Source organism: Fringilla coelebs (assembly GCF_963513975.1).
Source record: "Fringilla coelebs genome assembly, chromosome: Z".
NCBI classification, from domain to species: Eukaryota; Metazoa; Chordata; class Aves; order Passeriformes; family Fringillidae; genus Fringilla; species Fringilla coelebs.
In genome coordinates, this window is record NC_140031.1 from 70,314,718 (window position 1) to 70,339,007 (window position 24,290).

Consider the following 24,290-nt stretch of genomic DNA (forward strand, 5'->3'; position numbering starts at 1 on the left):
ATAACATGGGTTGACCAATGCTTGAGCATTGCCCTGCCTCCCCAGTGCACCCCGGAGCTGGAATTAGTGACACCAATGCCTCAGCAGCAATGCTCCCTGACTGGAGCCCAAAATGCAGGCTGAGACAGTCATGGAATCTTGGCATAATAATTTTCTCTCCAGGGTTATAAACTGCCTCAGAGAGGGGTCTCTGCTGGCAGGCAGGTCAGCAAGGCTCAGGTACAGAGCTCAGGAAGTGATTTCTACCCATGTGCATCCCAGGGCAGAGCCAAACTGGTCCAGTGAGGGCCTGACCAAGGTCAGTTCCTGGTTCCACTTCAGGCAGTAACTGATCATCTAAGAGTTCCACTTAGGTTACCTGTATCAAAGAAAAACTTCTGAGGATTATTAGCTTCTCCCAGTGTCTTGGCACACTGAAAGAAATGTTTTAAAGAAAGTAACTCTGGAGAAGGAAGTTCTGGGTAATGTGTTGTTATTTGAGGCTCCTTAATCCACATCTGGCATTTCTTATCATGTGGGTCAGCTATGAAATATGCACAGGTATCTCCTGCCATATGCTGTTACCATCTCTGTCTGCTTTCTCCCTGCTAGTGGCACAATTCCAAGGAAGGTTAACTCCATGATAAGCAGTCCCTACCTGAACTGTAAAACTGAGTCACCAGCACAGCCCAATGAGGACTGGAAAAGGCAGGATGTGTTACAAAGTTTAAATTGCGGTTTAGAACTTCAGGGTATATTATTTTCTAGAGAACATTTAATATTTAGTGTAGGTTTAAAATCTCTCTTTCACCAGGAAATGGGTTTGAATACCAATGTTTTAACAATTCTAATTAATGTCCTTAAGGATTATCCAAAGATCCCAAGTGGCCTCTATACCTATCCCTACCACACTTTGCAGAAGGTGACATGATACATGCCCTACAAGAGTGTGCTGTTTCTCAGAGGTAACAGTTCCTTTTGTCAGCAAGAGGAAGGCTACACCTCTGTCCACTGAAGTCAAATGCTACTGAACTCCACTGCCCTTATGCCAGCTTTGCAAGAGAAACAAGGGAAGGCTCTAGAGAAGATACAGGGATTTTCTTAGTTTCTGTAGGTGCTAATTAAATACATGCCAATATACATGTTGCAGCTTGTTTTACACACCTAACATACATCTATATACCTTCTGCCAGGTGCTATATGCTCATGCGTTTCAGATTAACTTAAAATTAATGGTTAATAGATTACTTCTTAAACATACAAAAAGGTAAATAATACAAAGCCAAAATAATAAAGTTCTTCCACAACAGTCATGGGGCCATCATACAAACACTCCTGCATACACATTTTTAGAACTGAAGCCTTGAGAAAGTCCTACTTGTACAGCTTTCAAGACATTTCAGTTGGGCATTTTCCTCAGTCTAAATCAAGTTTCTAAGTGAAGGCAGGTTTTTGGCTTTCAAATTTACTGAGACAAACTGGTATCATTTGAGATCACCATGTAGCTGAAGATGAACCACACCATCAGACATAACTCCCCAAAAATGCTACATATGGCTGCACAAGTATTGAAGAAACTACATCACAAGCCTGTTGGAATCTTATTTATTCTGCATTTGCACTCAAAATACAAATACAACCGCTTAAATGCGAACACAGTAAGTTAAACCCACTGTTAAAACAGACTTTGACTTTCACAGGCACAACTTGAGTGGTTTCTATAGAATTAGGGCTATTTTTACAACAGTGAACCTCCTAGGTTAAACAGCCAGGCCACACCATCATGTTCTGGCTACTTACGATTACTGGAGGAATTACGTATGCTGTGTTTTATAAGCATGTTTCATCATGTTTCACATTTATAAATTCATCAAATTTGAGATCAGGGCCTGTGCACAGAATATATCTCTGAAGTCCTAGTCCACCTCCCAGCCAGATTTGGTAAATTACTTTGACTGCCTCTAAATTGAGCTTAACCCCAGATCTGCATCTTCTGCACATCACAGGCAAGGTTTAATGCTGGAGGTTTTAGATGAGGAACAGAACCCAAACATGAAAATTGTCATATCTTCACTCATGTTTCCCACACACCTACAAAGTACCTAGTTAAAGTGCCAAAGTGTACAGCATCACATTGCCCAAATCTCTAAAAAAAAGTAAGTTTTAAAAAAAAATTATTAGCCATATAAAAATAATTTTGACGTGTCTATATACATGCTATTTGTGTAGCAAAGCCAGATCTCTGCTATTCCTGGGCAATTTGTTCAGAAGTCACTTCTAGATAACTATATTCCTAAGTGATAGAAATCTGTACTAAGCATTTATTTTGCTTCCCATTTCTTCTGCATAATCAAAACATAGGTTCCTGCACTTTGTCCTTGGCACTGCTTTCCTGTTTTAACCCTCTTGGCTCCTCCTAGATTGTCCAGTAACTCAGGAGAACGCAACAGTGGGAGAAGAGGCTCTGATATCGTGGCTTTCTTGATTCTGAGGTACTCTGGGTTAAAGAACAATCCTTCTTCCCTCTCCATCTATAGCTATATAAAAATAATATAAATTTCAGGTTCAAATAAATACATTTGCAATTGGACATCTTTTTTCTAGTTCTGTATTAATCAGTAGCTGAAATTTTCATTAGAAGTATCAATATACAAAAATACACTAGCAATTTTCTTATTTTAGCTCAAGTTCTTTTTTCTTCAGCCGCTCTGTGCTTCACCATCTTGTCTCTACCAAAAAGTGAAAAAGCCGTTTCACTGGATACTAAATATGGATAGATACTGTATGTGTGTCAGAGCCACTAAAATGGGTGTTTGGAACAATTACTTTTGCCCGCCTGATATTCTACAAACATCCTCCTGGCAAGTGTCTTGTGCTCTTTCTGATCCATTTCTCCAGCACTGAAGTGCCTCTGTGCAGATTTAAACTGGGCAATATTTTTCTCTATGTACATCTGTATCACAACCCCTCCATTAGTCAGTTCCCGCAGCTCTAAAAAGAGAAGACATGAATATGCAGATTCACTGCACATGTAATCTTTGTAACTGGGAAGAAAAAACAGGATACACTTCAAACAGTTTCCTCTACAATCATGTCATCATTCATCCCAATCCCATGGAGCAGCACTGCCAGAGATTTCATAATTACCTCTGTACCAGTATTAGAAAGGATAGGATTCTGGCAGCAATTCCTTGGTGTCCTTGGCAGTAGAAGATCACCTTATGAGCTTGCAGTACTTTGGCAGACACAAGGAAGGTAGGAAAAAAATGGGAAGACTCATCGAGGGGTTTAAAGGGAAATGCAGAATACATAAAACCTAAAAAGGAATTAACATTTTCTGCCCATGAAGACCCAAAGGCTGTTTCATGCATTGTTTTTAACAGTCTTAAATAGTACTAAATACCTTAAAACATGAAGCAGGTTGAAGAAGCCCCCACTATATTTGGTATTATGTTTTTTCTACCTCTCTGACTGAGCAATGAGAAAGGAAAGTCCTCACTATTCGGAGTTCAGTTACAGTGGCCACTGTCAAAAAAGCCAATATTACTGGGGACTTTTATCTGAATTTTTGGTTTTTTGACGGTCCATTACCCCTCCCTGGATTGTATGTATACAACTCCACAATATCAGGGATCCAAGATACCTTCCCAAACTCCTACACAGCTAAACTTGCAACTGTGAGCACTGGCAAAACATGGGGTTAAACTACAGTGTCACCTGAGGAAATGACACATACCAACATCAAAGGCTTAACATCAGATTTTAAATAGAATTCATGTTCCTACCAGGGAGGGAGTCATTTTTTAAATGCTGCTGCTATGTATCTGTCAGAATCACAGATGCAGATTGCTGAATATCCTTGAAATTTGCATCTTAAAAAAAGACCCTGTATCCTTCAGCAGATCTCAGCAATTCTGCAGCTTGAGCTTTGGCCTCTAGTTGCTCGTGTTTCAAGATGTTAATTTATTGCAAAGATCAATCTAGGGGAAGTAACACAGAGCACTCCCAGCACCAGAACACTGGCAAGTCTGTGCTGTTGTGGCTACAGCAACACCTATCTCTGAAGCAAATGAGTGCCTCTTTCTGCTGCTTTTGTAATTCCAGGGTTTGCAGTTAAAGAAACATACGTGGAAAGAAAACCCCCCAAAAGCCCAACCAAATGAAATCCCCACACACACTATTACATCCAAGTTTAAGTAAAAAACTCCTTAGAAGTACAGGGTATCACTGAAGATCCATTGGGGGTTTGCTATTTTGACAATTGTGTGATTAAAAGCCCACCAAAAAAACCTATGGAAAGACACCTGATGATCTAAATGAGCTTTGGATCAGCTGTAAGGGCATTTCTTTATGTACTGAGACTGTTATATACAACAGCAAATAAGTTACAGTTACAACATCAAAGAAATGCCAATAATGAACACTTTTGCTCTCAAGTACAAATAGCTTTCTTATGAATAGTATCATTTAACAACTTAGCTATATAATATCCCTATGATAAATCAAAGCAAATTTTAAAAACAAATTACAGATGCAGCTGAACTTTAAAAAATAAATTAAAATTTAGGTAAATATAAATATATATATTACAAAATTACATCTTCAATGAGATGCTGCCTGTACAGCAACCTGCACCATCAAAATCCTGAGCACCTGGCTCCCAAAACTGCTGGAGAGAGCTGAGCTCATACTGCATTTTTCAAGCCCACACACACATCTTGTGCTTTCTACTGAGGAAGTTGGCAGTTTAGAGATTCAGGCTATTCCTCACAAAGCTGCAGAGTGCTGAGCAGCAAAAAAGCACCTCACACTGTGCACTGGGAATGTATGCTAATTATTACATCAAAAAGCACTTGCTAAAGTTGCTTGGATCCTCAACACAAAGGTTTGGGTGTCATTCAGGAAGAGTGTTACCTCAATTCAGTAGGTAACCTATGATAAGCTAAACAACATAATCTGATTGCAAGGAATGAACTGGCTTTTAAGTCTCTGTTTGTCTACGCTTTGAGTGCCTTTTTGAGGTCAGAGTAGAAATTGGCCAGGGTACTAGACATGGCAGTGTCTACTGCAGACTGTGGTAGCATCCCTCGCAGTTCAGTCTGGATGTAGCCTGTCAAAAGACTGTGCCCAGGAGAGTCCTTGAGAGGGACGCAGAACCAACCGCAAGGGTGATTGAATCCACGGACAAAGTTTGGTCTCACCTCTCCATAGTCCAGGCTTATGCCTGTCAAGGAAAATAAAATAAACAAACAGAAAAGGAAATTAATTTGAAAAAGGTTAAAAAGAAATGAATGTGCAGTAGATCTGTAATATATAAGCTTCTGGTTGGGGAATTTAGTAGTAGTGACAGGCACACTGTGAGTTTCTGGGTACTTTCATGCATGGAAAAGTTTGCTGTTCATCCAAACTCTGATAAGCAAAAAATCAAATGTTAAAAGAGGACATTCCCCCCATTTACAAGAAGCAAGTTGTTACTCATCACACTTTGTTCTAAGACTTGAGCTGAAGGACTCAACTTGTCTCTAACTCTCCTGCCCCCCAGCTGACATGAGTGAAACCTGACAAAAAGGAATGGTTCATGGGTAAACCAGTACTAAATCTGAAGCCAAACAACTGTTGCAAAGTTAGAATTTACAGAGGCAGGTGATGGCTTACCACATGTTAGAAGCCCATCTTCATAGCTTGTAGTGTAAGAGAAATCAACAAACTCCCTTGGTGCTATGATGTTCCAGAGCTGGCCAGCAGTTGTATAGCGCATCACACAGCAGTTCTTGTTGAGTGACAGAATTATAAGGGCAAAAAAAAAATATATATCTTAGTATATTGAATACAGAGAAACATAATGCTTGCAGGCAGCTAACATCACAAAGGTCACAGCCTGTCAACTACACTGCAAATTCAGTGAGGTCTGAATGGCTGTGCCAATCTCAGTCTAAAAGCTGGAAGTTTTAAGGACTTGTGGCTACAAGTGAGAGTTGTGAAAGCAGAGAATATCTGGCACCATAAAGATTTAAAAATCTAAAGCAAGAGAACTTTGGCATGCCTGACAACTAAAAGGCACATGGCTCTTATGTTGCCAAAGAGCACTTGAGAAGTCAAAAGGGACCATGAACAAACTTCAAGAGGAATCTCTTGGTACTCAAGATACTCTATCAAATACTTTTAATCCACTAAGTGAAAAATAAAATGGAATGTGAACAATTCTTCAAAACAGGCTTTCTTATAATAAATACAGCAGAGGCTGTATATATGTTATACAGACAAAATACCTTGTCATATAAATCTTCCCTCAGAGACAGAGCAAATGACAATCTCTGTTCAAGCCAGGTGTCCAGATGTTGAATTCCTACTGAATGCCTGCATTAACCAAAGGAAGGCTACTAGCTGTTCTGTAACCAGCTTCAAACCTACCTTTCTTTTATCAAGTCCTGACCCTCATGAACTATTTTGTGTGTCAGCATAAAGTCATGCTACACAAGTCAGCCCTTCAGGAAGAGGGGGAGGTTGCAGATTACATATGTGTGGACTAATATGATTGTTTGCTGTGGAATGGAAGAAAGTAAGCTGTATGAAATGGCTTTGGCATACATAGTATCACACCGTAGCCTTCTGCATGTAAATTTTGTCAGAGGCTACCAGAGCTCCCAGGTCCAAGAGAATTGTGACTGACTCCTTTATTTTTAGCATTAATGGACAGATGAATTTCAAGCTTCAGAATAGGACTGTGCTGCTAGAGAGCCTGATCTGTGGTCACATGTATGCACAATGCTGATCATGCATGCAAAAAAGAATGCTGAGAAAAGTTCGTATCTGTTGGAATTGCTCTGCTCTACATGAACATTAAAGCCATGAATGTTGAATTCATGTATTCATCAATGCACATTTCCCTGAAGAATCTAAACAAGTTTTCACCTCTTCAAATGTTTCCATGATGTCCATTGAAGTCATAAGGCTGTCCCAGTCCAGCCTGTAAGGTCCAGGCCGAATATGATCCACTATTCTGTTAGTAACATCTTCCACCACTCCTTGAGCTTTGTAACTAGAAAAATGTGATTACATTTAGTAAGAAATTCTTTATATTCCATTAATTTTCAACAGTACACTTACAAGAACACCTTGATACCAGAAAGTACAGTCAGGGGACAATTGCATCAGAGAAACAGTACAGGAGAACACCTATGGGTCCATCTCTTCTTCTCTGCAAGAAACTTTCTTCTGAAAAAATTGTCTCTTTTTACACAGTTAGTATTTTATATATGGCAAATTTCTTCCATGGATAAAAATTATCCCTTTTATTTCTTCAACAACTTTAACAATATGTCATTTTACTCCTATTGCTTGGCTAGCAAGGGAGTTCACCACAGGTAAGTAAACCTAAAGTAAAAAGGAGATCAGGAATATAATGGGAAAAACATTTTTCATAAAGCAGAAGTAACAGGATTTGGAGATTGAAATGCTATGGTTTACGGCTTTAACAGTTTTATGAAGGACTTTTGCCTATTATAGCAAAACTGTGTAACAAAAGCTGCACAGAAGCACCCTCAATGGGCCTCCTGAAACTCTGGACTGTAAATTGATTTGAGATAAGATAAAGTGACTCAGGCCTAGGCTGAGGGAGAAAAATACTTTCACACGATTAAACCCAGCACCTTGGGGGTGGAGGCAACAGCCCCAGTTTAATCTGCGGTCAGGCTGGAAGAGACCCTCCCACCAAAAGGGGGAAGAGAAGACATTTTGTGGGTGTGGTGAAAAGGCCTCTGCTCAGAGGCAGTGAAAGCCCATGCTCTGCAGTGCACACCAACTCAGCTGTGGGCCTCCTCACCCGGGCAAAGCCACATCTAAGGGACATCCACATAAGGGACAGCAGAGGGGCTGTCACGGCCTATTAAAGGGCCCTCCTAAAGGGGTCCCCAGACCCTGCACTAGAGCTGCACATGATGCAAAATGACATAACAGATCCAGAGTCATGCAAGGGACAGTGTCAAACTTGCCTCCCTCAGGGGAGGCATCTGGGCATTCCCACCTGCCCAAACCTATATTAATCCATGGGACTCTATACTTTTGGATGGGGGACCCTCACCACCAAGAAGACTAGATTGAGGGGAGCAGTGAGACCCACAGAGGGGTAACACGTTTCTACTTAACCTACCTCTGTCACTTTCCCTGTCCCCCCAAACATACCTCCCTTTTTCTATTTCTTTCTTTTTCTTTGCCTCTTTTACTACGAAATAAAATGTATCAATTTTCAGTATCAAGATCTAGCCTTGTCTGCTTTTAATCAAATTCTGGGGAATATCTGAATGTTTTTGGGTTCATTCTGCTTTATTCACAGTTAGTTCTCTTTACTCCTCTGTGATTAGAGCAGATCATAACACAGGAGTAGAACCAAGTTGATGAGAAACTATATTATGCTTTAGTGGCATATGATTACCAAATAAAATAATTTGGTACATGATATTACAGAATGTTCATTTTTAATTTGATATTTTAGTAGATACCAGAAATTTTGTTTTCTTGAGTTACTGGGCTTCCAAATCCTGAAGGGGAAGAATCCATCAAAATTATTATTTTAAAAATACTTTCTATTCATTAAGATGTTCTTATTTATAGTAAATAATCAAGCAACAGATTGACCTCTTCATTTGTGCAGTTCACCCATATTCACTCATAATCACCTGTATGGAGCCCATCTCAGCAGTATACTTGGAACAGGAAGACCACATGAATATGTCAGTGGCTGGCAGGCAGGTGTCTGGAAAGCTTTTCAAGGTGCTCTTTAGTTCTCCAGGTGCTTAAACAATCCTGGGGTCTTCACCTGCACACAGCAGCCACTGTCCCCCTGGCAATGGCTCAACAACACAACCTGCTATGCCGGCGGGGCCATGGAACCCTTGGTGTCTGGGGCCATCAGCTCTTGCAGATTCAACAGGACTTAAATTCCGTGGGATGTATCAGTCTTTGAGATAATTTTAAACACTACCTTTTCACAGGACCTTTGTTTCCTCAGAGTGCTGGTTTTTAGTAACTATTTCTCTACCTAACCCTACAGATACCAACAGAACCCAGCGACAGAGACTCACACAGGAAGGGCCTTCTTGTCACACAAACAACCCCACAACTTGGTATTTTGAAGTTGCACAGTCACTGCAAGAGTCCAAGGACCGAATGAGCTGTCACCCAGTGATCCCTCATAACTACTGAACCCAGGCTTGATTCTGAGCCTTACAGGACATCATCTAGGCAGATGCCGTTGCCACTTCAGCTAATGGGAGTCCTGTGGTGTGTTCCACAGGACTTCAGTGTTGTTCCAGACACCATGCAATGCTAAAGTGTCAAACTGAAAAACTAGAAAGGAATAGTACAGCCACAATAGGTAACCTATTTAGCTTCCCCTCTGAAGGATGTGTGTAGCTGAGGGCTGTAGAACTCACAGCCTTAATTTCTAAATTCTACAGAACACATCTGAGGAACATTAAAAATATATCTCTTGTGCAGGCAAACTTACAGGTATCCACTGAATTCCTCTGATGGTTTACGCCACACGGTTGCATCTTTCTGAAAAAAAAAAAAAAAAAAGACACAATGTTAATTGTCACTTGGATATAATTGCAAGAAGTCCAGAAAATGCTTCAAGTTCCTTGAAGAAAAGCAGATAATATATAATAGCCAAATTTATAATTAGCCATGGTTCACCTGGTCACCACTGCCCAATTTTCCTCAGAATTTTCAGATATCTTTTACTTGTAATTTTCTATTATTAAAAAAAAAAAACAGAAAATTTGCTTTCTCAGAGTGAAACACTAGAGGTCTGTGCAGAAGGAGGGCTTGGTAGGCCAAGTCAGTTTACTGTGAAAACACACAGAATAAAGGAACAACATTAGCAGGGAAAGCCTTCCAATTGCAAGGCCACTGGAAAGCCAACAGCCGGATATTACTCAGACAGGAAGACCACACTACTTCTGCTTGCACTCCTGTAACACAGTTACAGAAGTGTGCATGAGCTGCAGGTGCAGGCAAGAAAGTTCAATTACCTTTCTCTCCTAGATGCCTGACTAGAAGAGTCGTGCAAGCAGTAGTCTATTTATCTTAAACTTACGCAGAGAAAATAGAGAAACCAGTATCTTCTGATTTTTAGGTAACTATGACATGGAACCTCTGTACTAAATGTCTGAATTTTGGTGTTGAAGAGTACCATATGGCACCACTTTATTTGGAATCACGATTACACAAGCACAAAGGACCAAATGTCCCAAAGAACAGTACTGTTAAGTACTACATCCAGAATCATTTAAGGTATTTTGGGGCACAACACATCTCCTTGTGGTAGGTAAAGCTCTGAATTTCTTTTACATGGCAAAATATCAAAATGGAAAAAAGGGAGGGAGGAAAGAAAGGAGAGAGGAAGGAAAGGCTGGAGAGAGGGGTAAAATCTGAGGATTTGGAACACAAGGATGAAGGTAACTTTTTAAAGGAATACAGTAGTACTTAATATAACAACACACTTAGTAGAGTAGGGGTGGTATAGGTGTATTGCAAGAGTGAAAGGCTTGGATGCTCCACTCATCCCTCTCCAAACAGCAAATTTATTAATTTTGCAAATATTAAGTTACACTTGGATCAGTTGCCTCTGTCTTATCAGTATCTGCTCATGATGGAAGAAAAAAATAAAAGCAGTACTCAAAACCACTATAATAAAAAGACAGAGATAGACTTTTACTACACTAGTCCTACCATATTGCTACACTTTACTTTCTGTGGAGGACAGCACTAAAAAGTATTCACCCAGCCTAGGACTGATGCACAAGGAAAGGCTATTTAGCTTGTCTCAAACTCAAAAAACCCAGGCAGCTCAAAAGAAGAGGATGGCAAACTGCTTGGAGAAAGCAGGAACTGTATTCCCTTTCAGGGAAGGAAACTTAGGATAATGTGCAGTCTCTAAAGAACAGAAAGGTCAAACAGTATGAGAGGAAGCCTTGAGAATTATCTCATTTCTAAGAGGAAGACATTTGAAACCTGAAGCATGATGAACTGTTTATTGACAAGAGATTCCAGATGCCAGCAGGCTGCGTCTGCTTCGCTGGAAGTACACGTGAGCCGCTCGCAACACTATTAATGCTAACTACTTGACATCTTGTTGTAAGTCAAGCCTATAATCCTACACAGGTTCTTCCGTGAGATACACCCCGGAAAATGGGTAGAAGAAATGACAGAGTATGCCTGAGAACGGGAAAAACACCTCCTGCCATCTAAAGATATTCTAGAGGGATGGTTTCACAGCGTCTATCAGTTTCAAGTCCTGCAGGGCGCGGCCAAGTGTTTCTAAGCCGTGTGGCATGGCACACCGCCCCACCGGTGACCCACAGCTTCCTGTGGAGCAGAACCGGGAAGCCGCCCCGAGCACTCACGGTTTTTTTCGCCACCCGCCACTCGCCGTCTCCGATGCTGTGGTACCGAACCAGCGTGTTCCGCAGCTTCGAGGCCAGGGGCACGGGATTGGGCAGGGGATCCATTTGCTTCCCTCCCGCGCGAAGATGCCTAATCACACAGACACAGAGCAGAACACGGCACGGAGTCAGGGATGCCAGCAACAGCGCGGATCTTCCAAACCCGAACGGAGGATGCGGAAAACGCCGCCGCCCGCACACCCGCACATCTCCCAGCCGGGCTCAGGTGGCAGACAGCGGCTGCCAGGGGCGCAGGCCGACGGTCAGGGGCTCGAGGCCGAGGACCAGCAGCCAGCAGCCGCCACCCCAGCCCCGTCCCGGGATCCGCCGGGAACGCGGGACAGGCGCGCTCCCCTCACGGCCGCGCCGCCCCCCGGCTCCGCGCTCACCCGCGGCCGGCCCGACAGCGCGCGACACCGGCAGCCAATCAGAAAGCGACCGCCCCGCCGGTGCAGCCAATGGTGGCGCGATCCGCCAGGCGCGGGGGCGGGGGGGACCGCCCCTTCGCGTCACGCGACCTCGCGATGTGTCGCGACCGTGACGTCATGAGCCAGGGGCGGAGCCTTGGGCCGGATTGGGAATGGCGGGGGTGGTGTGAGGGAGGGCGGGGACTGGCACCCGCGCCCGGCCCCGGCATCTGCAGGGACAGCGCGGCTCCGCCTCGCTGGGACAGCGCCAGGGCTGCTGTGCTCATGTACTGATCGCAGGGAGTCACAGAATCAGCTGAATTGAAAGGGACGCACCAGGATCATGGAGTCCCAACTCCTGTCCTGCACAGGACACTTCAAGAGTCACAGAATGCCCGAGAGCATTGTCCAAACGCTTCTTGCACTCGGTCAGGCTGGTGCTGCGCCCCCTGCCCTGGGCACTCTGTTCCAGTGCCCAAACGCCCTCTGGGGCAAGAACCTTTACCCGATGTCTGCCTAAACCTCCCCTGACACAACTTCAGGCCATTCCCTGTCGCTGTGCACCCCAGAGGAGAGATCAGGGTCTGCCCCTCCTCTCCCCCTTCCATGAGGAAGTTTCAGACCCCAGTGAGATCTCCTCTCAGTCTCCCCCAGGCTGAATAGACCAAGGGCCCGCAGCCTCTCCTCACAAGGCTGCTCCTCAAGGCCCTTCACCAGCTCTGTGTCCCTTCTTTGGACACTCTCTAATAGCTTTAAAGCTTTTTTACATTGTGGTCTCCCAAACTGCCCCCAGCACTGGAGGTGAGGCCGCCCCAGCCCAGGGCAGAGTGGCACAATCCCCTTCCTTGCCCAGCTGGGCATGCTGTGCCTGGTGCCCCCAGGACAGGGATGTCCCTCCTGGCTGCCAGGGCACTGCTGGCTCACGTTCAACTTGCCATGGACCAGGACCTCCAGGTCCTTTTCCACGGTGCTGCTCTCCAGCCTCTCATTCCCCAGTCTCTCCATACATCCAGGGTTGCCCCATCCCAGGTGCAGAGTCCAGCATGTTTCCTCGTTGAGCTGTCCTTTGATTCATCGAGGTCTCTGCAGGGCCTCCCTGCCTTGGAGGGATCAGCAGCTCCTTCAGTTTCCTGTCATCAGCAAACTCCTACGTGCACTTTGCAGTCCTGTGTCCAGATCATACATGAAGGTGTTGAAGAGCACAGGGCCGAGGACGGAGCCCTGCAGAGCCCTGCTAGTGACAGGTCCCCAGTTTGGTGTCACCCCAGTCACTGTAACCCTTTGTGCCTGACTGGTGAGCCAGTTGCTCACTCATTATATGTTTATCCAGGTGTTTAAAAGATCAATTACGTGTAAGTAGAATGGCCTTGTTAAGGTTTAGGACTCAATGTGCTTCATTGTCATGACTTAGGGGGAGGTTCAATGCTCAGACCTCGGGGGAGGTTGACAATGCCTAGAAGAAGAATGTACTGTTACAAAATGTGGAAGATGTAAAAATTTTTTAAGAAGGGATGTTCTTTAATGTATTACCTTTTTATACTTTCAACAACAAGAAAGATTTAATCCCTGAAACAGAAAGTAGCCAACAAGCTCTAAGTGATGTTAGAAAAACAAACTAGTTTTTGGCAGAATTTTCTTATTAAGATTTAGGGCTTGGCAGACATCAGTGATCTCAGACCTATGGGAGGTTTGCAAAGCTTGGGGAGAAGGATGTACCACTGATGGTGGACACAAAGAATGCAGAATTTACAAGCCACAAGAATATCTGACAGAATCCCCAAGAAAGGGAAGAAACTAATAAAGGAACTCAGCAATTGTGCTGAATCAGGTATTATTGATTTCTCGATTTCTGGGCCTCAGCCTGTGCCCTCCCTGGGGACTCCCCTGTTGGGGGAGACCCTTCTGGAGCAGTTTTCTGTCAGAAAAGAGAGACGCACTGGACTTTTTCAGTCTTCAGGTTCCTGTTTATTATCTTATCTAAAGTTTTGCACGCTGTCCACACCAGGTACAGCACGCTGGAAAAGCACCACAAAAATGGCTTACAATGTCTTGTTACAAGGTCTTTTAAGACTAAACTATCCAATTAAGAAAGGACACCTAGATTTTTTCCCTTTTAACCCAATAACTGATCCCACAGAGCCCGCAATGCAGACTTTTCTGCCCAATTACAGAATACCACCCAAATCCATGAAGAAGAAGGAAGAAGCATAAAGATCTCAGGACAACATCCTGTGCCCTCCGTCTTGCTTCCATCCACAACATACTAAAAATCCTAAAACCTAAATTTCTCACCCAGGTGATACACCTACACTGCTCTCTATAATCTATTTCACACTTTTGTGGGTTCCAGTCTATCTTGAAGTCTCGGAAGCTTTCTCCATGAATGAGGGTCAAAGTCAGTGCTCCCCTGGGGGTCAGGGCACCCCAGAACAGACAGAGAAATATTCCCTGTTCCCTGGGTTTCCACAAGGTATGAGTGGGTAAAAAGTAATTGCAGCAGCAGGAGATGCAACCACTGGCCCAAAAGTAAAGAAAGGCTGAGCATGCAGACTAATTAACATAAGAAGGGAGTGACTTAACCTGTAGAAGATAGGCTACTAAATAATAAGAGAACCATGCAACTTTTAGCCAATGAACATTAGTTCATATTTTTGCTAAAATGTATAAATAGTAAAAATTCTGGGAGTCATGGTGCTGGCTCTGTGGATTTGCCACCAAGCCCCCATTGCTGCACAGGTATGTAAATAAATCAGTTATCGCTGTTCTGTGTATGGATTGGCCTCCTGCACACCGTGTGCAAGAACAGATTTGGGGACAACAGGGCTTCTTTACAGTGGCCATATAAAGGTTTACACAGGGCTGCAGCTTTCCAGAGTCCTGTGTGTTTGCTGTTCAGCTGAAGCATGTCCTATAAGTTCCAATGTGGTGGGCAGGAGTAGTGAAGGAAGATTCCCTGGGTCAACATCTCCAGGTGGCTGTTAGCTGTGGCTTTTGTCACAGCACCTGAAACTGAAAACATCATATTTGTCCAGCCACAAAGAGCCTAAGGTGCTGCAGAGCATGGTGAGTGACACACTGAGGTGAGAAAGACTGAGACACTCCTGGTCCAGTCAGCAGTGCTTGCAACACAACTCAGCAAGATGCCGAGGAAGTGTTGAAGTTTCTCTTTGCTCCGTGAAGTGGCAAGCAGGCCGGATTCCTGTCCTAGGAAATGGCAGCGCCTACGGCCAGCCCACAGCTGAAGCAAACTTCAAAAGTGTATAAGTGCTTGCTTCCTGCAGGCTTGCACTGTTCACAGGGCATCATTCAGTCCAGCAAACACATTGGATAGTGACCTGTAAAGACAGGAAGATAAATTGATTAAAAAGCAGATGATTAGAGTAGTGTGTGATATGTTGTGTGGTGATATGTTGCTCATTTTGGCCAATGCTGGCTCCCAAAATGAGTGTTTTGAGCATGGTTTTGTTTTCAATACAGGGCTTTACACCAAACCTTTTGGGCTGTCCCTAGTCCCCTTTGCAATTTACAACTCTTGCTCATTTTTCCCTAATTGAAAATGGCTCTCTAAAAAAAGGTCATGCTAGCACATACTAAACAAAAAATGATGATATTTTCCATGCAATCCTTAAAATTTTGCAAATTACAGAATCAAGAGAGAAGTTTTGAGTTGAAAGCATAGTGACTGTACAGGAACATGCTTCATTCATCTTACTTCAGATTGCTGTCTATTACATCTCTCTGAGTGAAAAGATGTACATTTGGCCAGTCCCTGGCTGCTTTCTCCCCTCTTCCTTGCCCTGTTACACTCCTTGAAGTCCAGTGCTTTCATGCCTTTGAGCATGACATTCCTTCCCCGGGGGTTGTTACTAGTTCAAACCACCAGTGTAGGTTTTTCATTTTTTAAGAGGGAAATTTCTTTTTCTTGAAGGGGGGAATTGGTAAGTTTGCATAGGAAAATGCTGATTTTTTAATAAAACCTTATTTGTATGAATGTTTTATGTTTCCTTGGACTGGGTGGATTATAACAGAAGATTTGGGTTTTTTAAAGCTTCTCTGGAAACTTGTACATCAAGTTTCTCAAGTTTAGGAGATCTGTAAGATTTCTGCAAAGTAGTCTTATAGACTGTAGATACTCTGTATTCTCATATTTACATTAATTTTATTATATGAGCCCACAGGGTGCTTTCAGGATTTATAAACTGGTTCTTGCTCACAGTGAAGTATTTCCATACCTTCTGGTTTCCCAGCTGTGCAGAGCACAGTGTCAGTGAAGCATGTGAGATGTGATGCTGAATATTTTTCCTGTCTTACATTCCTTCATGAGTTACAGTAATACCCACAATGCCACCAGCTTGTGCCTATGTGAGAAAACTGCTGTGAGGAGATGAAAGTTAAATACTGCTAACAATACCAGAGCTGAGCTTTTGCTGCTCCTTCCTGCTGGTCTCTCTGGCCCATCTCTGCACAGTAACTCCTGAACCACTCCCAAAATACACCACAGCTGTGTCATGCCTGAGGTATGCTGTATTGCTGTGGAAGAACATCTGTTCCTCTTGTTACATAACACCTTGCACGGGTGAATTTTGATTACCAGAATGGGTGAGACCCACAAACACTGTCAAAAAGCCTAAAATACCTCTATCCCCCGACTGGTAAGTAACTAGATAAAATAATTTTCTTTCTGGAAACATCTGCATTCACCTCCATGAAGAGGAATGCTTAGAATGCTTAGAATGCCTGATATTTCATACTAGAAATCCTGTTGTTTGGAAAAATGGGAGATTAACTACTGGTATTTAATTTTAGTTTACCAGTGCTTGGCAATAACTTTGATCACTGAAGATGCTTCTCTGTACAATCTTGCCTGCTTTTCAGACACAAGGAACTGTAGACATTTAATCCTAATGTCTTGCACATCAGCAAAATGCCTGCAGTTTACCAAACATATTGGACCAAGTTCTGATTTTGTAGAAAAAGTTATAGAACCACTAATACATAATGTGCTCACTCATATATGACACTCAGCACGCTGGTTCCAACCAAGAAAAGTACCCAAAGTATTTAACTGGATGAAACCTTAACTCCAGCTGTTGGGAGAAGATCAGTGGCATACAGTTACCTCATTAAAGTTTTTCTGACCAATTTTTTTCTCTTAAATTTAGATGCATTTAGTGCCCTTTCCAGATAAAAAAAGATATCCTTGATCTCTCTGGCAAGTATTATATCTAAAGCTCAGCAGGCTGCCATTAATAATAATGTATTTGATATTCTCAAAGTAAAATATAGTCTGAACTTGTGTCACACAGAGGACTCGAAAAAACCCATCATATTTTATCCTGCCAAGACTGTTCTTTGCTGGTTGAGCTGACTTGATCATATGGAGATACAGTATCTCCATTTAGAATTAAATTAATACAGCTCTTCAGAATCAAATCTGAATTTTGGAAATGAAAACCCAAATCCAAGATCCATGTTACCAGGCTTTCTGTTTTCTCACTTCTTTTTCCCAAGTAATCAATAGCTACAGATAAGTTGAAAAGCTGGGATTTTTCTCCTAGTTTTCTGCCTCATTAGAAGCTTTCTTCTTTCTACAAGCATTAATGTAGGCTTGAGCAATTAGAGGTGTCAGATAGTTCCAGTGCAGAAGGGTGGCGATGATGACGTCCTTCATTCTTTGGGGCATCTACATCCCTTTGGCTGATGGGTTGACAAGAGCCATTAGACAGCTTTTCAAGAATTGTCACTGTTTGTTACTGTTTGAGGAAAAAGCAGCCTTTTCTTACTAGATTTTTTTAAAGTATTTATTTTATCATGAATAAGCTACAGTGGGCCAGGGGATGTGATTACCAAGGGAGCCCAATATATTTATTATGAGCCTTAGTCTTTTTTAGCAGTTATGAACTTATGAAAAGTAACTACAAGGTCTGTGCCAATACGTGTTCTGTAATACAGTTCTATTTGACATATCAATAATGAATTTTGGTTTTTTTTCTAGATTTGTAATTCTATAGGAGAGTGATATGACTGGTTGATTGACCAATTGATCTCTTCCTAGAGCTGTGCTTAATTTGCTCATGAGCAGTCTGTTTATCATTACCCTCTTCTGACTACTCAGTTTTTTAGCTGGTCATTGTGCTCGGTGTTACCAGGACATTGCACTCAAATCTACATGAATCTGATCAGTGCTGCAGATCCGAGCAATTTCAAGCAGTGAAAAATACTCATAACTGACAATACAATTCAAAGCATTGTTGAGTTTTTGGTTTTGGTTTGGGGGTTTTTTTAAGTATAAACTTAAGTTACTTTTAACTGTGAAAAGTAGAAAGCCCTCCACATATGTCAGAGTTCTGCAAGTTTGTGGTCTTTGCACAGGCATCAGTTTTGCGGTAAAATCCAGACTTTCTAGACCCACGCCTTCTGTGTTGCACAAAACACATGGGCTGTGTAGTCCTTTAAAGCTGTTCTTCAGTGCAGACCCAGGGACTGGATGGTTGAAGCCGGCCGGGATCTCAGTGTCCTCTGATCTGGATGAGGTTTCTATCAGCCCCTTTCTCCAGGCTGTCTGGGTCCCTCTGAATGGCACCACGACTGTCGGGTGTATCAGCCCCCCCGCCCCCTCCATTTGGTGCCATCAGCAAATTTGTGGAGGGTGCAGATGCCTGCCCCATGGTCTGGAACATTAATGAAGGTGAAAGAGGTTCAGACCCAGTAAATTGACCCCTGGGTCACACTGCTCCCACCAGGCTTTGTGCCTGGCCATCACCTCCCTCACTATCTGGTCCTCCAGCTGGTGTGTCAACTTCTTTATGAGGATCTTGTGAGAAATCCTGCAATTGCTTTCCTTCTGCAGCTGACTTCTAAGATTCCCCCCCCCCACACACACCTTTCTAACTACCCAGTTTATGTTATCTGTCAATAAAATAAAATACAAGCATCCAGGTTTGCAACTCAGGTGTAAGTAGAACAGTTGAAAGTTGAAGTTAGAGAAAAACCTGCCCTGGAAAACCACAGTCTTGGAATGAACTGGAAAGAGCATTCTGCAAGTGGCACAGGAGAACTGATATTTAACTAAAACAATTTTGGGTTGAAACCTTCTACTGGCTCACCTGGAATTATATGGTACAGAAAATTTCTTGCTAAATCATAGACTAGCAAAAGTGTTTTGCACTTAACCACTCGTGGTATATTCAGTCAGACTAGCATAGCATTTCAGCTGGCAGGACAACTGCTGGAGGAGTCTGACTTTCTAGAAAGTCCAGCCAATGAAATCTTGAGAGGCCACCTCTTGCTAAAAACATGCACATGTAGTGTTCACCCACAAACTGTCACATGAGCCACTAAATCTAACTGATTATACATCTTTGGTAGGAGGCTCTTTCAAATGCAGCATGGGCAAAATTTTTTTCATACAAATATGTCACAGGCATGAAGAAAACAAATAACTTTGTTTTGCTGTTGAGCAGTTAAAAAGTGGGCCACAGCAAAAAACAAAACAAACCAACCAAACAAAAAAACCTCTAAACTTTGTAGAAAATCTCTAATATTTTTCATGTCTGATCTTCAATTAACTTAGGCTGGATTAGGGAAACGTACAATGTGATGCCTTTCAATCATAGTGTGATAGAAAGCAAGTCTTTATTTTCTACAGTTGGCCCACATAAAATGACAGAAATGGCATTAGGATTTCATGTTTGCTTAAAATGAGCTGTATTAAATCAGATAGCTTGACCATTCCCTGTAAATGCCAAAAAATCCCAAAAGGCTACAGCTGGATTCTTAGCACTCATACATACTGCCAAATGCAACTTTCCAGATGGTGAGAAGTGTAACTAATAATATTGCATGCTTCAGTTACATAGCTCTGGTAGGGTTTGCCTCAGTTTGTGAGTGAGCCAGACTAGAATTCAGTTCACTTCTCACATAATCATTCAAACTAATGTATTTAACTAAGAAACAGGAATGCAATAAGAATTCACTGGCTCAGGCAGATGTGGGTCAAGGGAACAGTCTGGAAGAGAGAATGGGCCATCCCCCCTCTGGCGAGACCTGGGCTAGCTGCCTCAATTTCCTTCCATGGAATCTAGCTGTTGCAGGAATTCATTGGACTGCAGGTCCATGCCGTTGCAAGCTGCAGTGTTGTTTAGGGAAGAGGGGGTGATGGTCTGGAGCACAGCTTAGGCCAAACAGTATTCCAAAAGCAATCACTTCACAGACCAGCAATTGTACCTCTTTTTTTTTAAGTGCATTTTGCGGTTAAGCCACGAGATGGCAGGAAAACAAAATAAATATTATTTTATGAAGCAGCTGCACTTGAAAGTTACATCTAAAACCAAATACTGTCAAGAAGGGGGCAAATTTTCCTCATGAAAGTGTTGCTAAAGTCTTATAAAGTTTTAAAATATGTTCGATATCCCTTTAATTAATTCTATCTAACTGTGATTTACGCTAAACCATCTTTCTCTTATCTGCTGTTTTATGTCTCTGGACAAATATCTAACTATTTCCCTATGGGCAGGAAGTAAAAAAGTTAGAACTGCTTATTTCAATTTTGGTTCCCAGTGTAATATGGTGTGTAACAAAATTAAATTCAGAATAAAGTCTCTTTGTATCTGGAAGGAGAACCGTGATTTCTCTGAACAGTGATTAGTCCTTGGTTCCTCTATCTTACATAGTATACCTTCTCATTCTACCCTTGAAAAAAAAAAAATCTACCTTCACATTATTCTCAAAGCAGACTGCAAAGCCATGTAGGAGATTTAGATGATGAGCTGATTCTTCTTGATTTGAAGAGTAAAAGACGTAGTGCCTTAAAATTATCTCTGTAGTTATTTGCCTCTGTCATCTGATATTAAGAAAAGTGCTGTAACTTTCTATGAAAGAATTCCAAATGACTGGATTCTGTTCCTCTCCTGCCATATCCCATCAGGGGAATTTTAAAGAGAATGGCTTCTGAAATATTTTAGTTCCTTTTTCAAAATCAGTGGTCACACTGTCATTTTTAGTACTGCCTAAGTAGCAATAGTGCACCATAGCAGTACATGGCAATAGTGTCTGTAAGAGTGGTGTGCATGGAGTCTCACAAGCAGTTCCCAGTTGTTGGATAGTCTTGTCCTGCAAACACTCTAAATGCCCTGTAATGCTGATTGCAACCCAGAGAATACGTTGCCTACCATAATTAATAATGTTTAGGGTGTCTTAAATGTTTTCCTGACTGCAGCAAGCTGAGTGTAGTAAAAGACCTATGTCCAATGACAGATGGAGTTTTAACCTCTGGCCTTATCTGGGTTCCTGGATACACTTGTCTGTGGCCTCTCTGCAGTCATTTCATCATAGTGAACCTGGAAGCTGTTCACCAAAATGCCTTTATTATCTCAAAAAAAGTTGTTGAACTTGATTTGGACAGACTTCAGTGACACCCTCAAGGTCTTTCTGTAGTTTCATCTGTTTGGGAACTTATTACCTCTTTCCATCCCTATTGTTCTCATTTAGTGCTTCTAACAGGGGCACCTTTTTCTTCTCCAAGAGACAGCCCTGGGGATGTGCCAATGACAGAGCAGGTCTCTGCTGAGCTGGTCAAGGAGGGTACCATTCTGTGATAGCAGTGCCTCGGCCAAGGGGGTCAGAAGCACAGACTGTGGGCCATGAGGCAGTGTACAGAACTTTATCACTGACAAGAAATGAAGAATATTGCCAATGGCTTTGCCATGAAGTTAAACAGTCATAGTTCATTTGTGAATTTGTAGTTGCCCTGCTAATAAAAGGAAAAAAGTAGAACTGAAAAATTGCTGTGTTGGTAACTCCTGGTTTATACATACAATACACTTATTTGTGAGAACTACTGGTCCCACATCTTCTGGTACTAAAATGTTGGCTTATGATAAATTCATAGCTGTCCCTTATAGCAATTTTGATCCCTGAAAGACTCAGGCAGCAACCCCAAAGCAATGTTTTCTTTTAAAGCAGTAATTTCATTGTCTTTTCTTTGAATTGTCCATGCTTGTGCTGCTAAGAGAGAGTAATATCAGTAAGGTGTAGCTGTTGGATATATGCCTGTTCTAACTCATTATCTCAGTCATGGTGAGGAATTCCCAATTTAAATAAGTACCAAAATTGACTTCTTTGTGTCAGTCATAAAATGTGCCAAGTTTTCAAATGTTCCTTGAAACACTTATTTCTCAGGTCATAGGCAGAAGATCACATTCAGGTTTAGGAAACCAGATCTTTAATTACAGCAATGAGAAAACAAGAATAGAAAGTTGAGATTACAGATCTTTGAAAGGTGGATCTTGGCTCAAAGCAGGGGCTCTGTACTACACATTAAGATGCCATGCTATTGCACTTTGCCTGGAAGAACCACAGAATAATTACCATTCTTTGTTTAGAAGGCTAATGTTTAATGGCTTTTTAGAAATGTGCTGCACTGAAAACTTCTTGCCACCTATCCACTGATTTATAACTTCGGGATTGTTGTAGCTACACAGTGTGTTGTGATTTCTGCAACAACACTTTCAAAATCTTAGTCTCTGCGTGTTTCCTTTTTTCTCCCTTCACCCAAAGTGAGACAACAAGATTAATGGAGCTGGTTGCTGCAGACAAACACTGAAGCTGAATTTACTCCTAGTGGTCTTACACCAGTAGCCGAGCTGTGCCAGTCTCACTCTGCCCACTCAAGCTGCTCACAACTTCAGCTGCTGTAGTTTTGAGGAAATCATGGCCAAAAAAAACAAAAAAAGAAACAATGACAAGTAAACACCAGATCCACTTTTCCTGTGAATTTTTCTTTTAATTATTTAATTTACCATGCCCCTTGGCAGCACTGTAGGCTTCTGTACTATTTTCCTATAAATATATGCTGAAAGCCCCTGTGGCCACACATTGCTCTGCTTTGGTATTGCCCTGACTTTAGCAGATCTGGAAACCATGTTGCTGATATATTTGCTGCTACACTGTTTATATTATTTTGTAAGTCAATTTGAATATATAAAATTTGCTGACCCTTTTACCATTTTAAGTGTACGTAGGTATAGGACTGCCATCATCACCAAAATATTTTGTGTGAGTCATGGTCACTGTCAAGAAAAACAAGACCTCTTTTGATCTCTGTGATCTCCAGGCTTGATGGAAATGCTTAACTTAGTAATTGCCTTTTGTACCATATATTCTCTGAAATAACTGTTACCTTCTCTTCGCAGAAATTATTTTGTAGGTGGATGCAGGTTTTTTTTATTTTTTTATCTGAGTGGTGGCAGAACATTATGGCACACAGTCCTCCTAGATGACATTTTTTCTTAGAAAAGTACCCTTCTTGTCATCCATATAAAATAGAAACTAGTTAGAATACTTCCAGGAGCTTCTAAGATCTTAAAGTATGTTTGGCAATTTTTCAGTGAAGACGCATTTATCATGGATGTCTGAGGTGTTTCCTTTCAGAAAATAGCATTAGGAGTTGCAAATAAGCCTTTTTGACTAATGAACAGAACATGATATCATTGTTTTAACACACATTCTGTCCTAATCAGCTAATTATATGGACATAAGGAATGCCTCAGTTTTCTCACCCAGTCCAGAACAGACTTGATATCTTGGATTACATCTTCATCCTGGTTACAAATGTAGTATTTGGAGTATTAAGTGAATAGACTAACATAGGCAGCATTGTTCTGGTTGAGGATTGCAGTCGCAGAAAGGAAACCTAAGATATTTTTCAGATGTGACAGCGGCAGAAGACTGAACCTGATTGTCTTAAAAGCCTTCTTTAACCCTATGACCTCTTGTTTTTTTAGCTTTGGTAAGAACCAATGGTGTGAATATAACAGTTCTTCCTCTGTACTATGGAGGCACGTCATTGTCTTTTCAGATGATTCTTATTACAATGTGCTCCAGGGTTTGATGTGTGAGGAGAACAACAGTATGGGCAACAAAATTCATAACACAGTTTAAAACTCGTTGCATGCTATTGTTGTCAAATTTTTTTTCACTATGGAGGGACTCCTTGAGGAGTCCTTAAATGAGATAAAGATGACTAGTAGAACATTTTTAGGAAAGAATTCATTTCCTGGATGAGGAGCACCTTTGTATGAGGATGGGATCCTGAAAGGTCACCACAAAAAAAACCAAAAAAACCAAACCCACCTCCCCCCCCCAAAAAACCAAAAACAAAACAAAAAACCAAAACAACCAAAACTTCTCTGCTAAGACATAGCAGAGAATTTATAGGAAAGTATGTAAAGTACCAGGTTTATGCAGAGTCAAAACAAGGTTGGAGTTCAAGGAAACCATGCATGTAGCCACATAGAAGTAGGAGGCTGATGATTTGGGGAGGGTAGTTCAGCTGATAAAAGGACAAGGATGTAATTCTGTTGGGTAGTAACAAAGGCTGCACAACAGGGGCCAGAGAGGGACTGTGTGGTTTCAAATAACAGCAAAACTTTTAAGGGGCTTCATTCACATCAACTGCCTG

At 41.9% G+C, this 24,290-nt stretch overlaps 1 protein-coding gene across 1 annotated transcript; it reads right to left on the minus strand.

Moving 5' to 3' along the window:
- Positions 1–1,586: 1,586 nt before the first annotated feature.
- Positions 1,587–11,830, minus strand: STARD4 (StAR related lipid transfer domain containing 4). Its single transcript, XM_084224972.1, has 6 exons — positions 11,813–11,830; positions 11,385–11,514; positions 9,485–9,534; positions 6,892–7,018; positions 5,635–5,749; positions 1,587–5,203 (listed from the first exon to the last, which is right to left on the minus strand). Exons 2-6 carry the CDS (start codon positions 11,487–11,489, stop codon positions 4,977–4,979), a joined length of 624 nt encoding a protein of 207 aa, XP_084081098.1. The 5' UTR covers positions 11,490–11,514; positions 11,813–11,830; the 3' UTR covers positions 1,587–4,976.
- Positions 11,831–24,290: the final 12,460 nt, after the last annotated feature.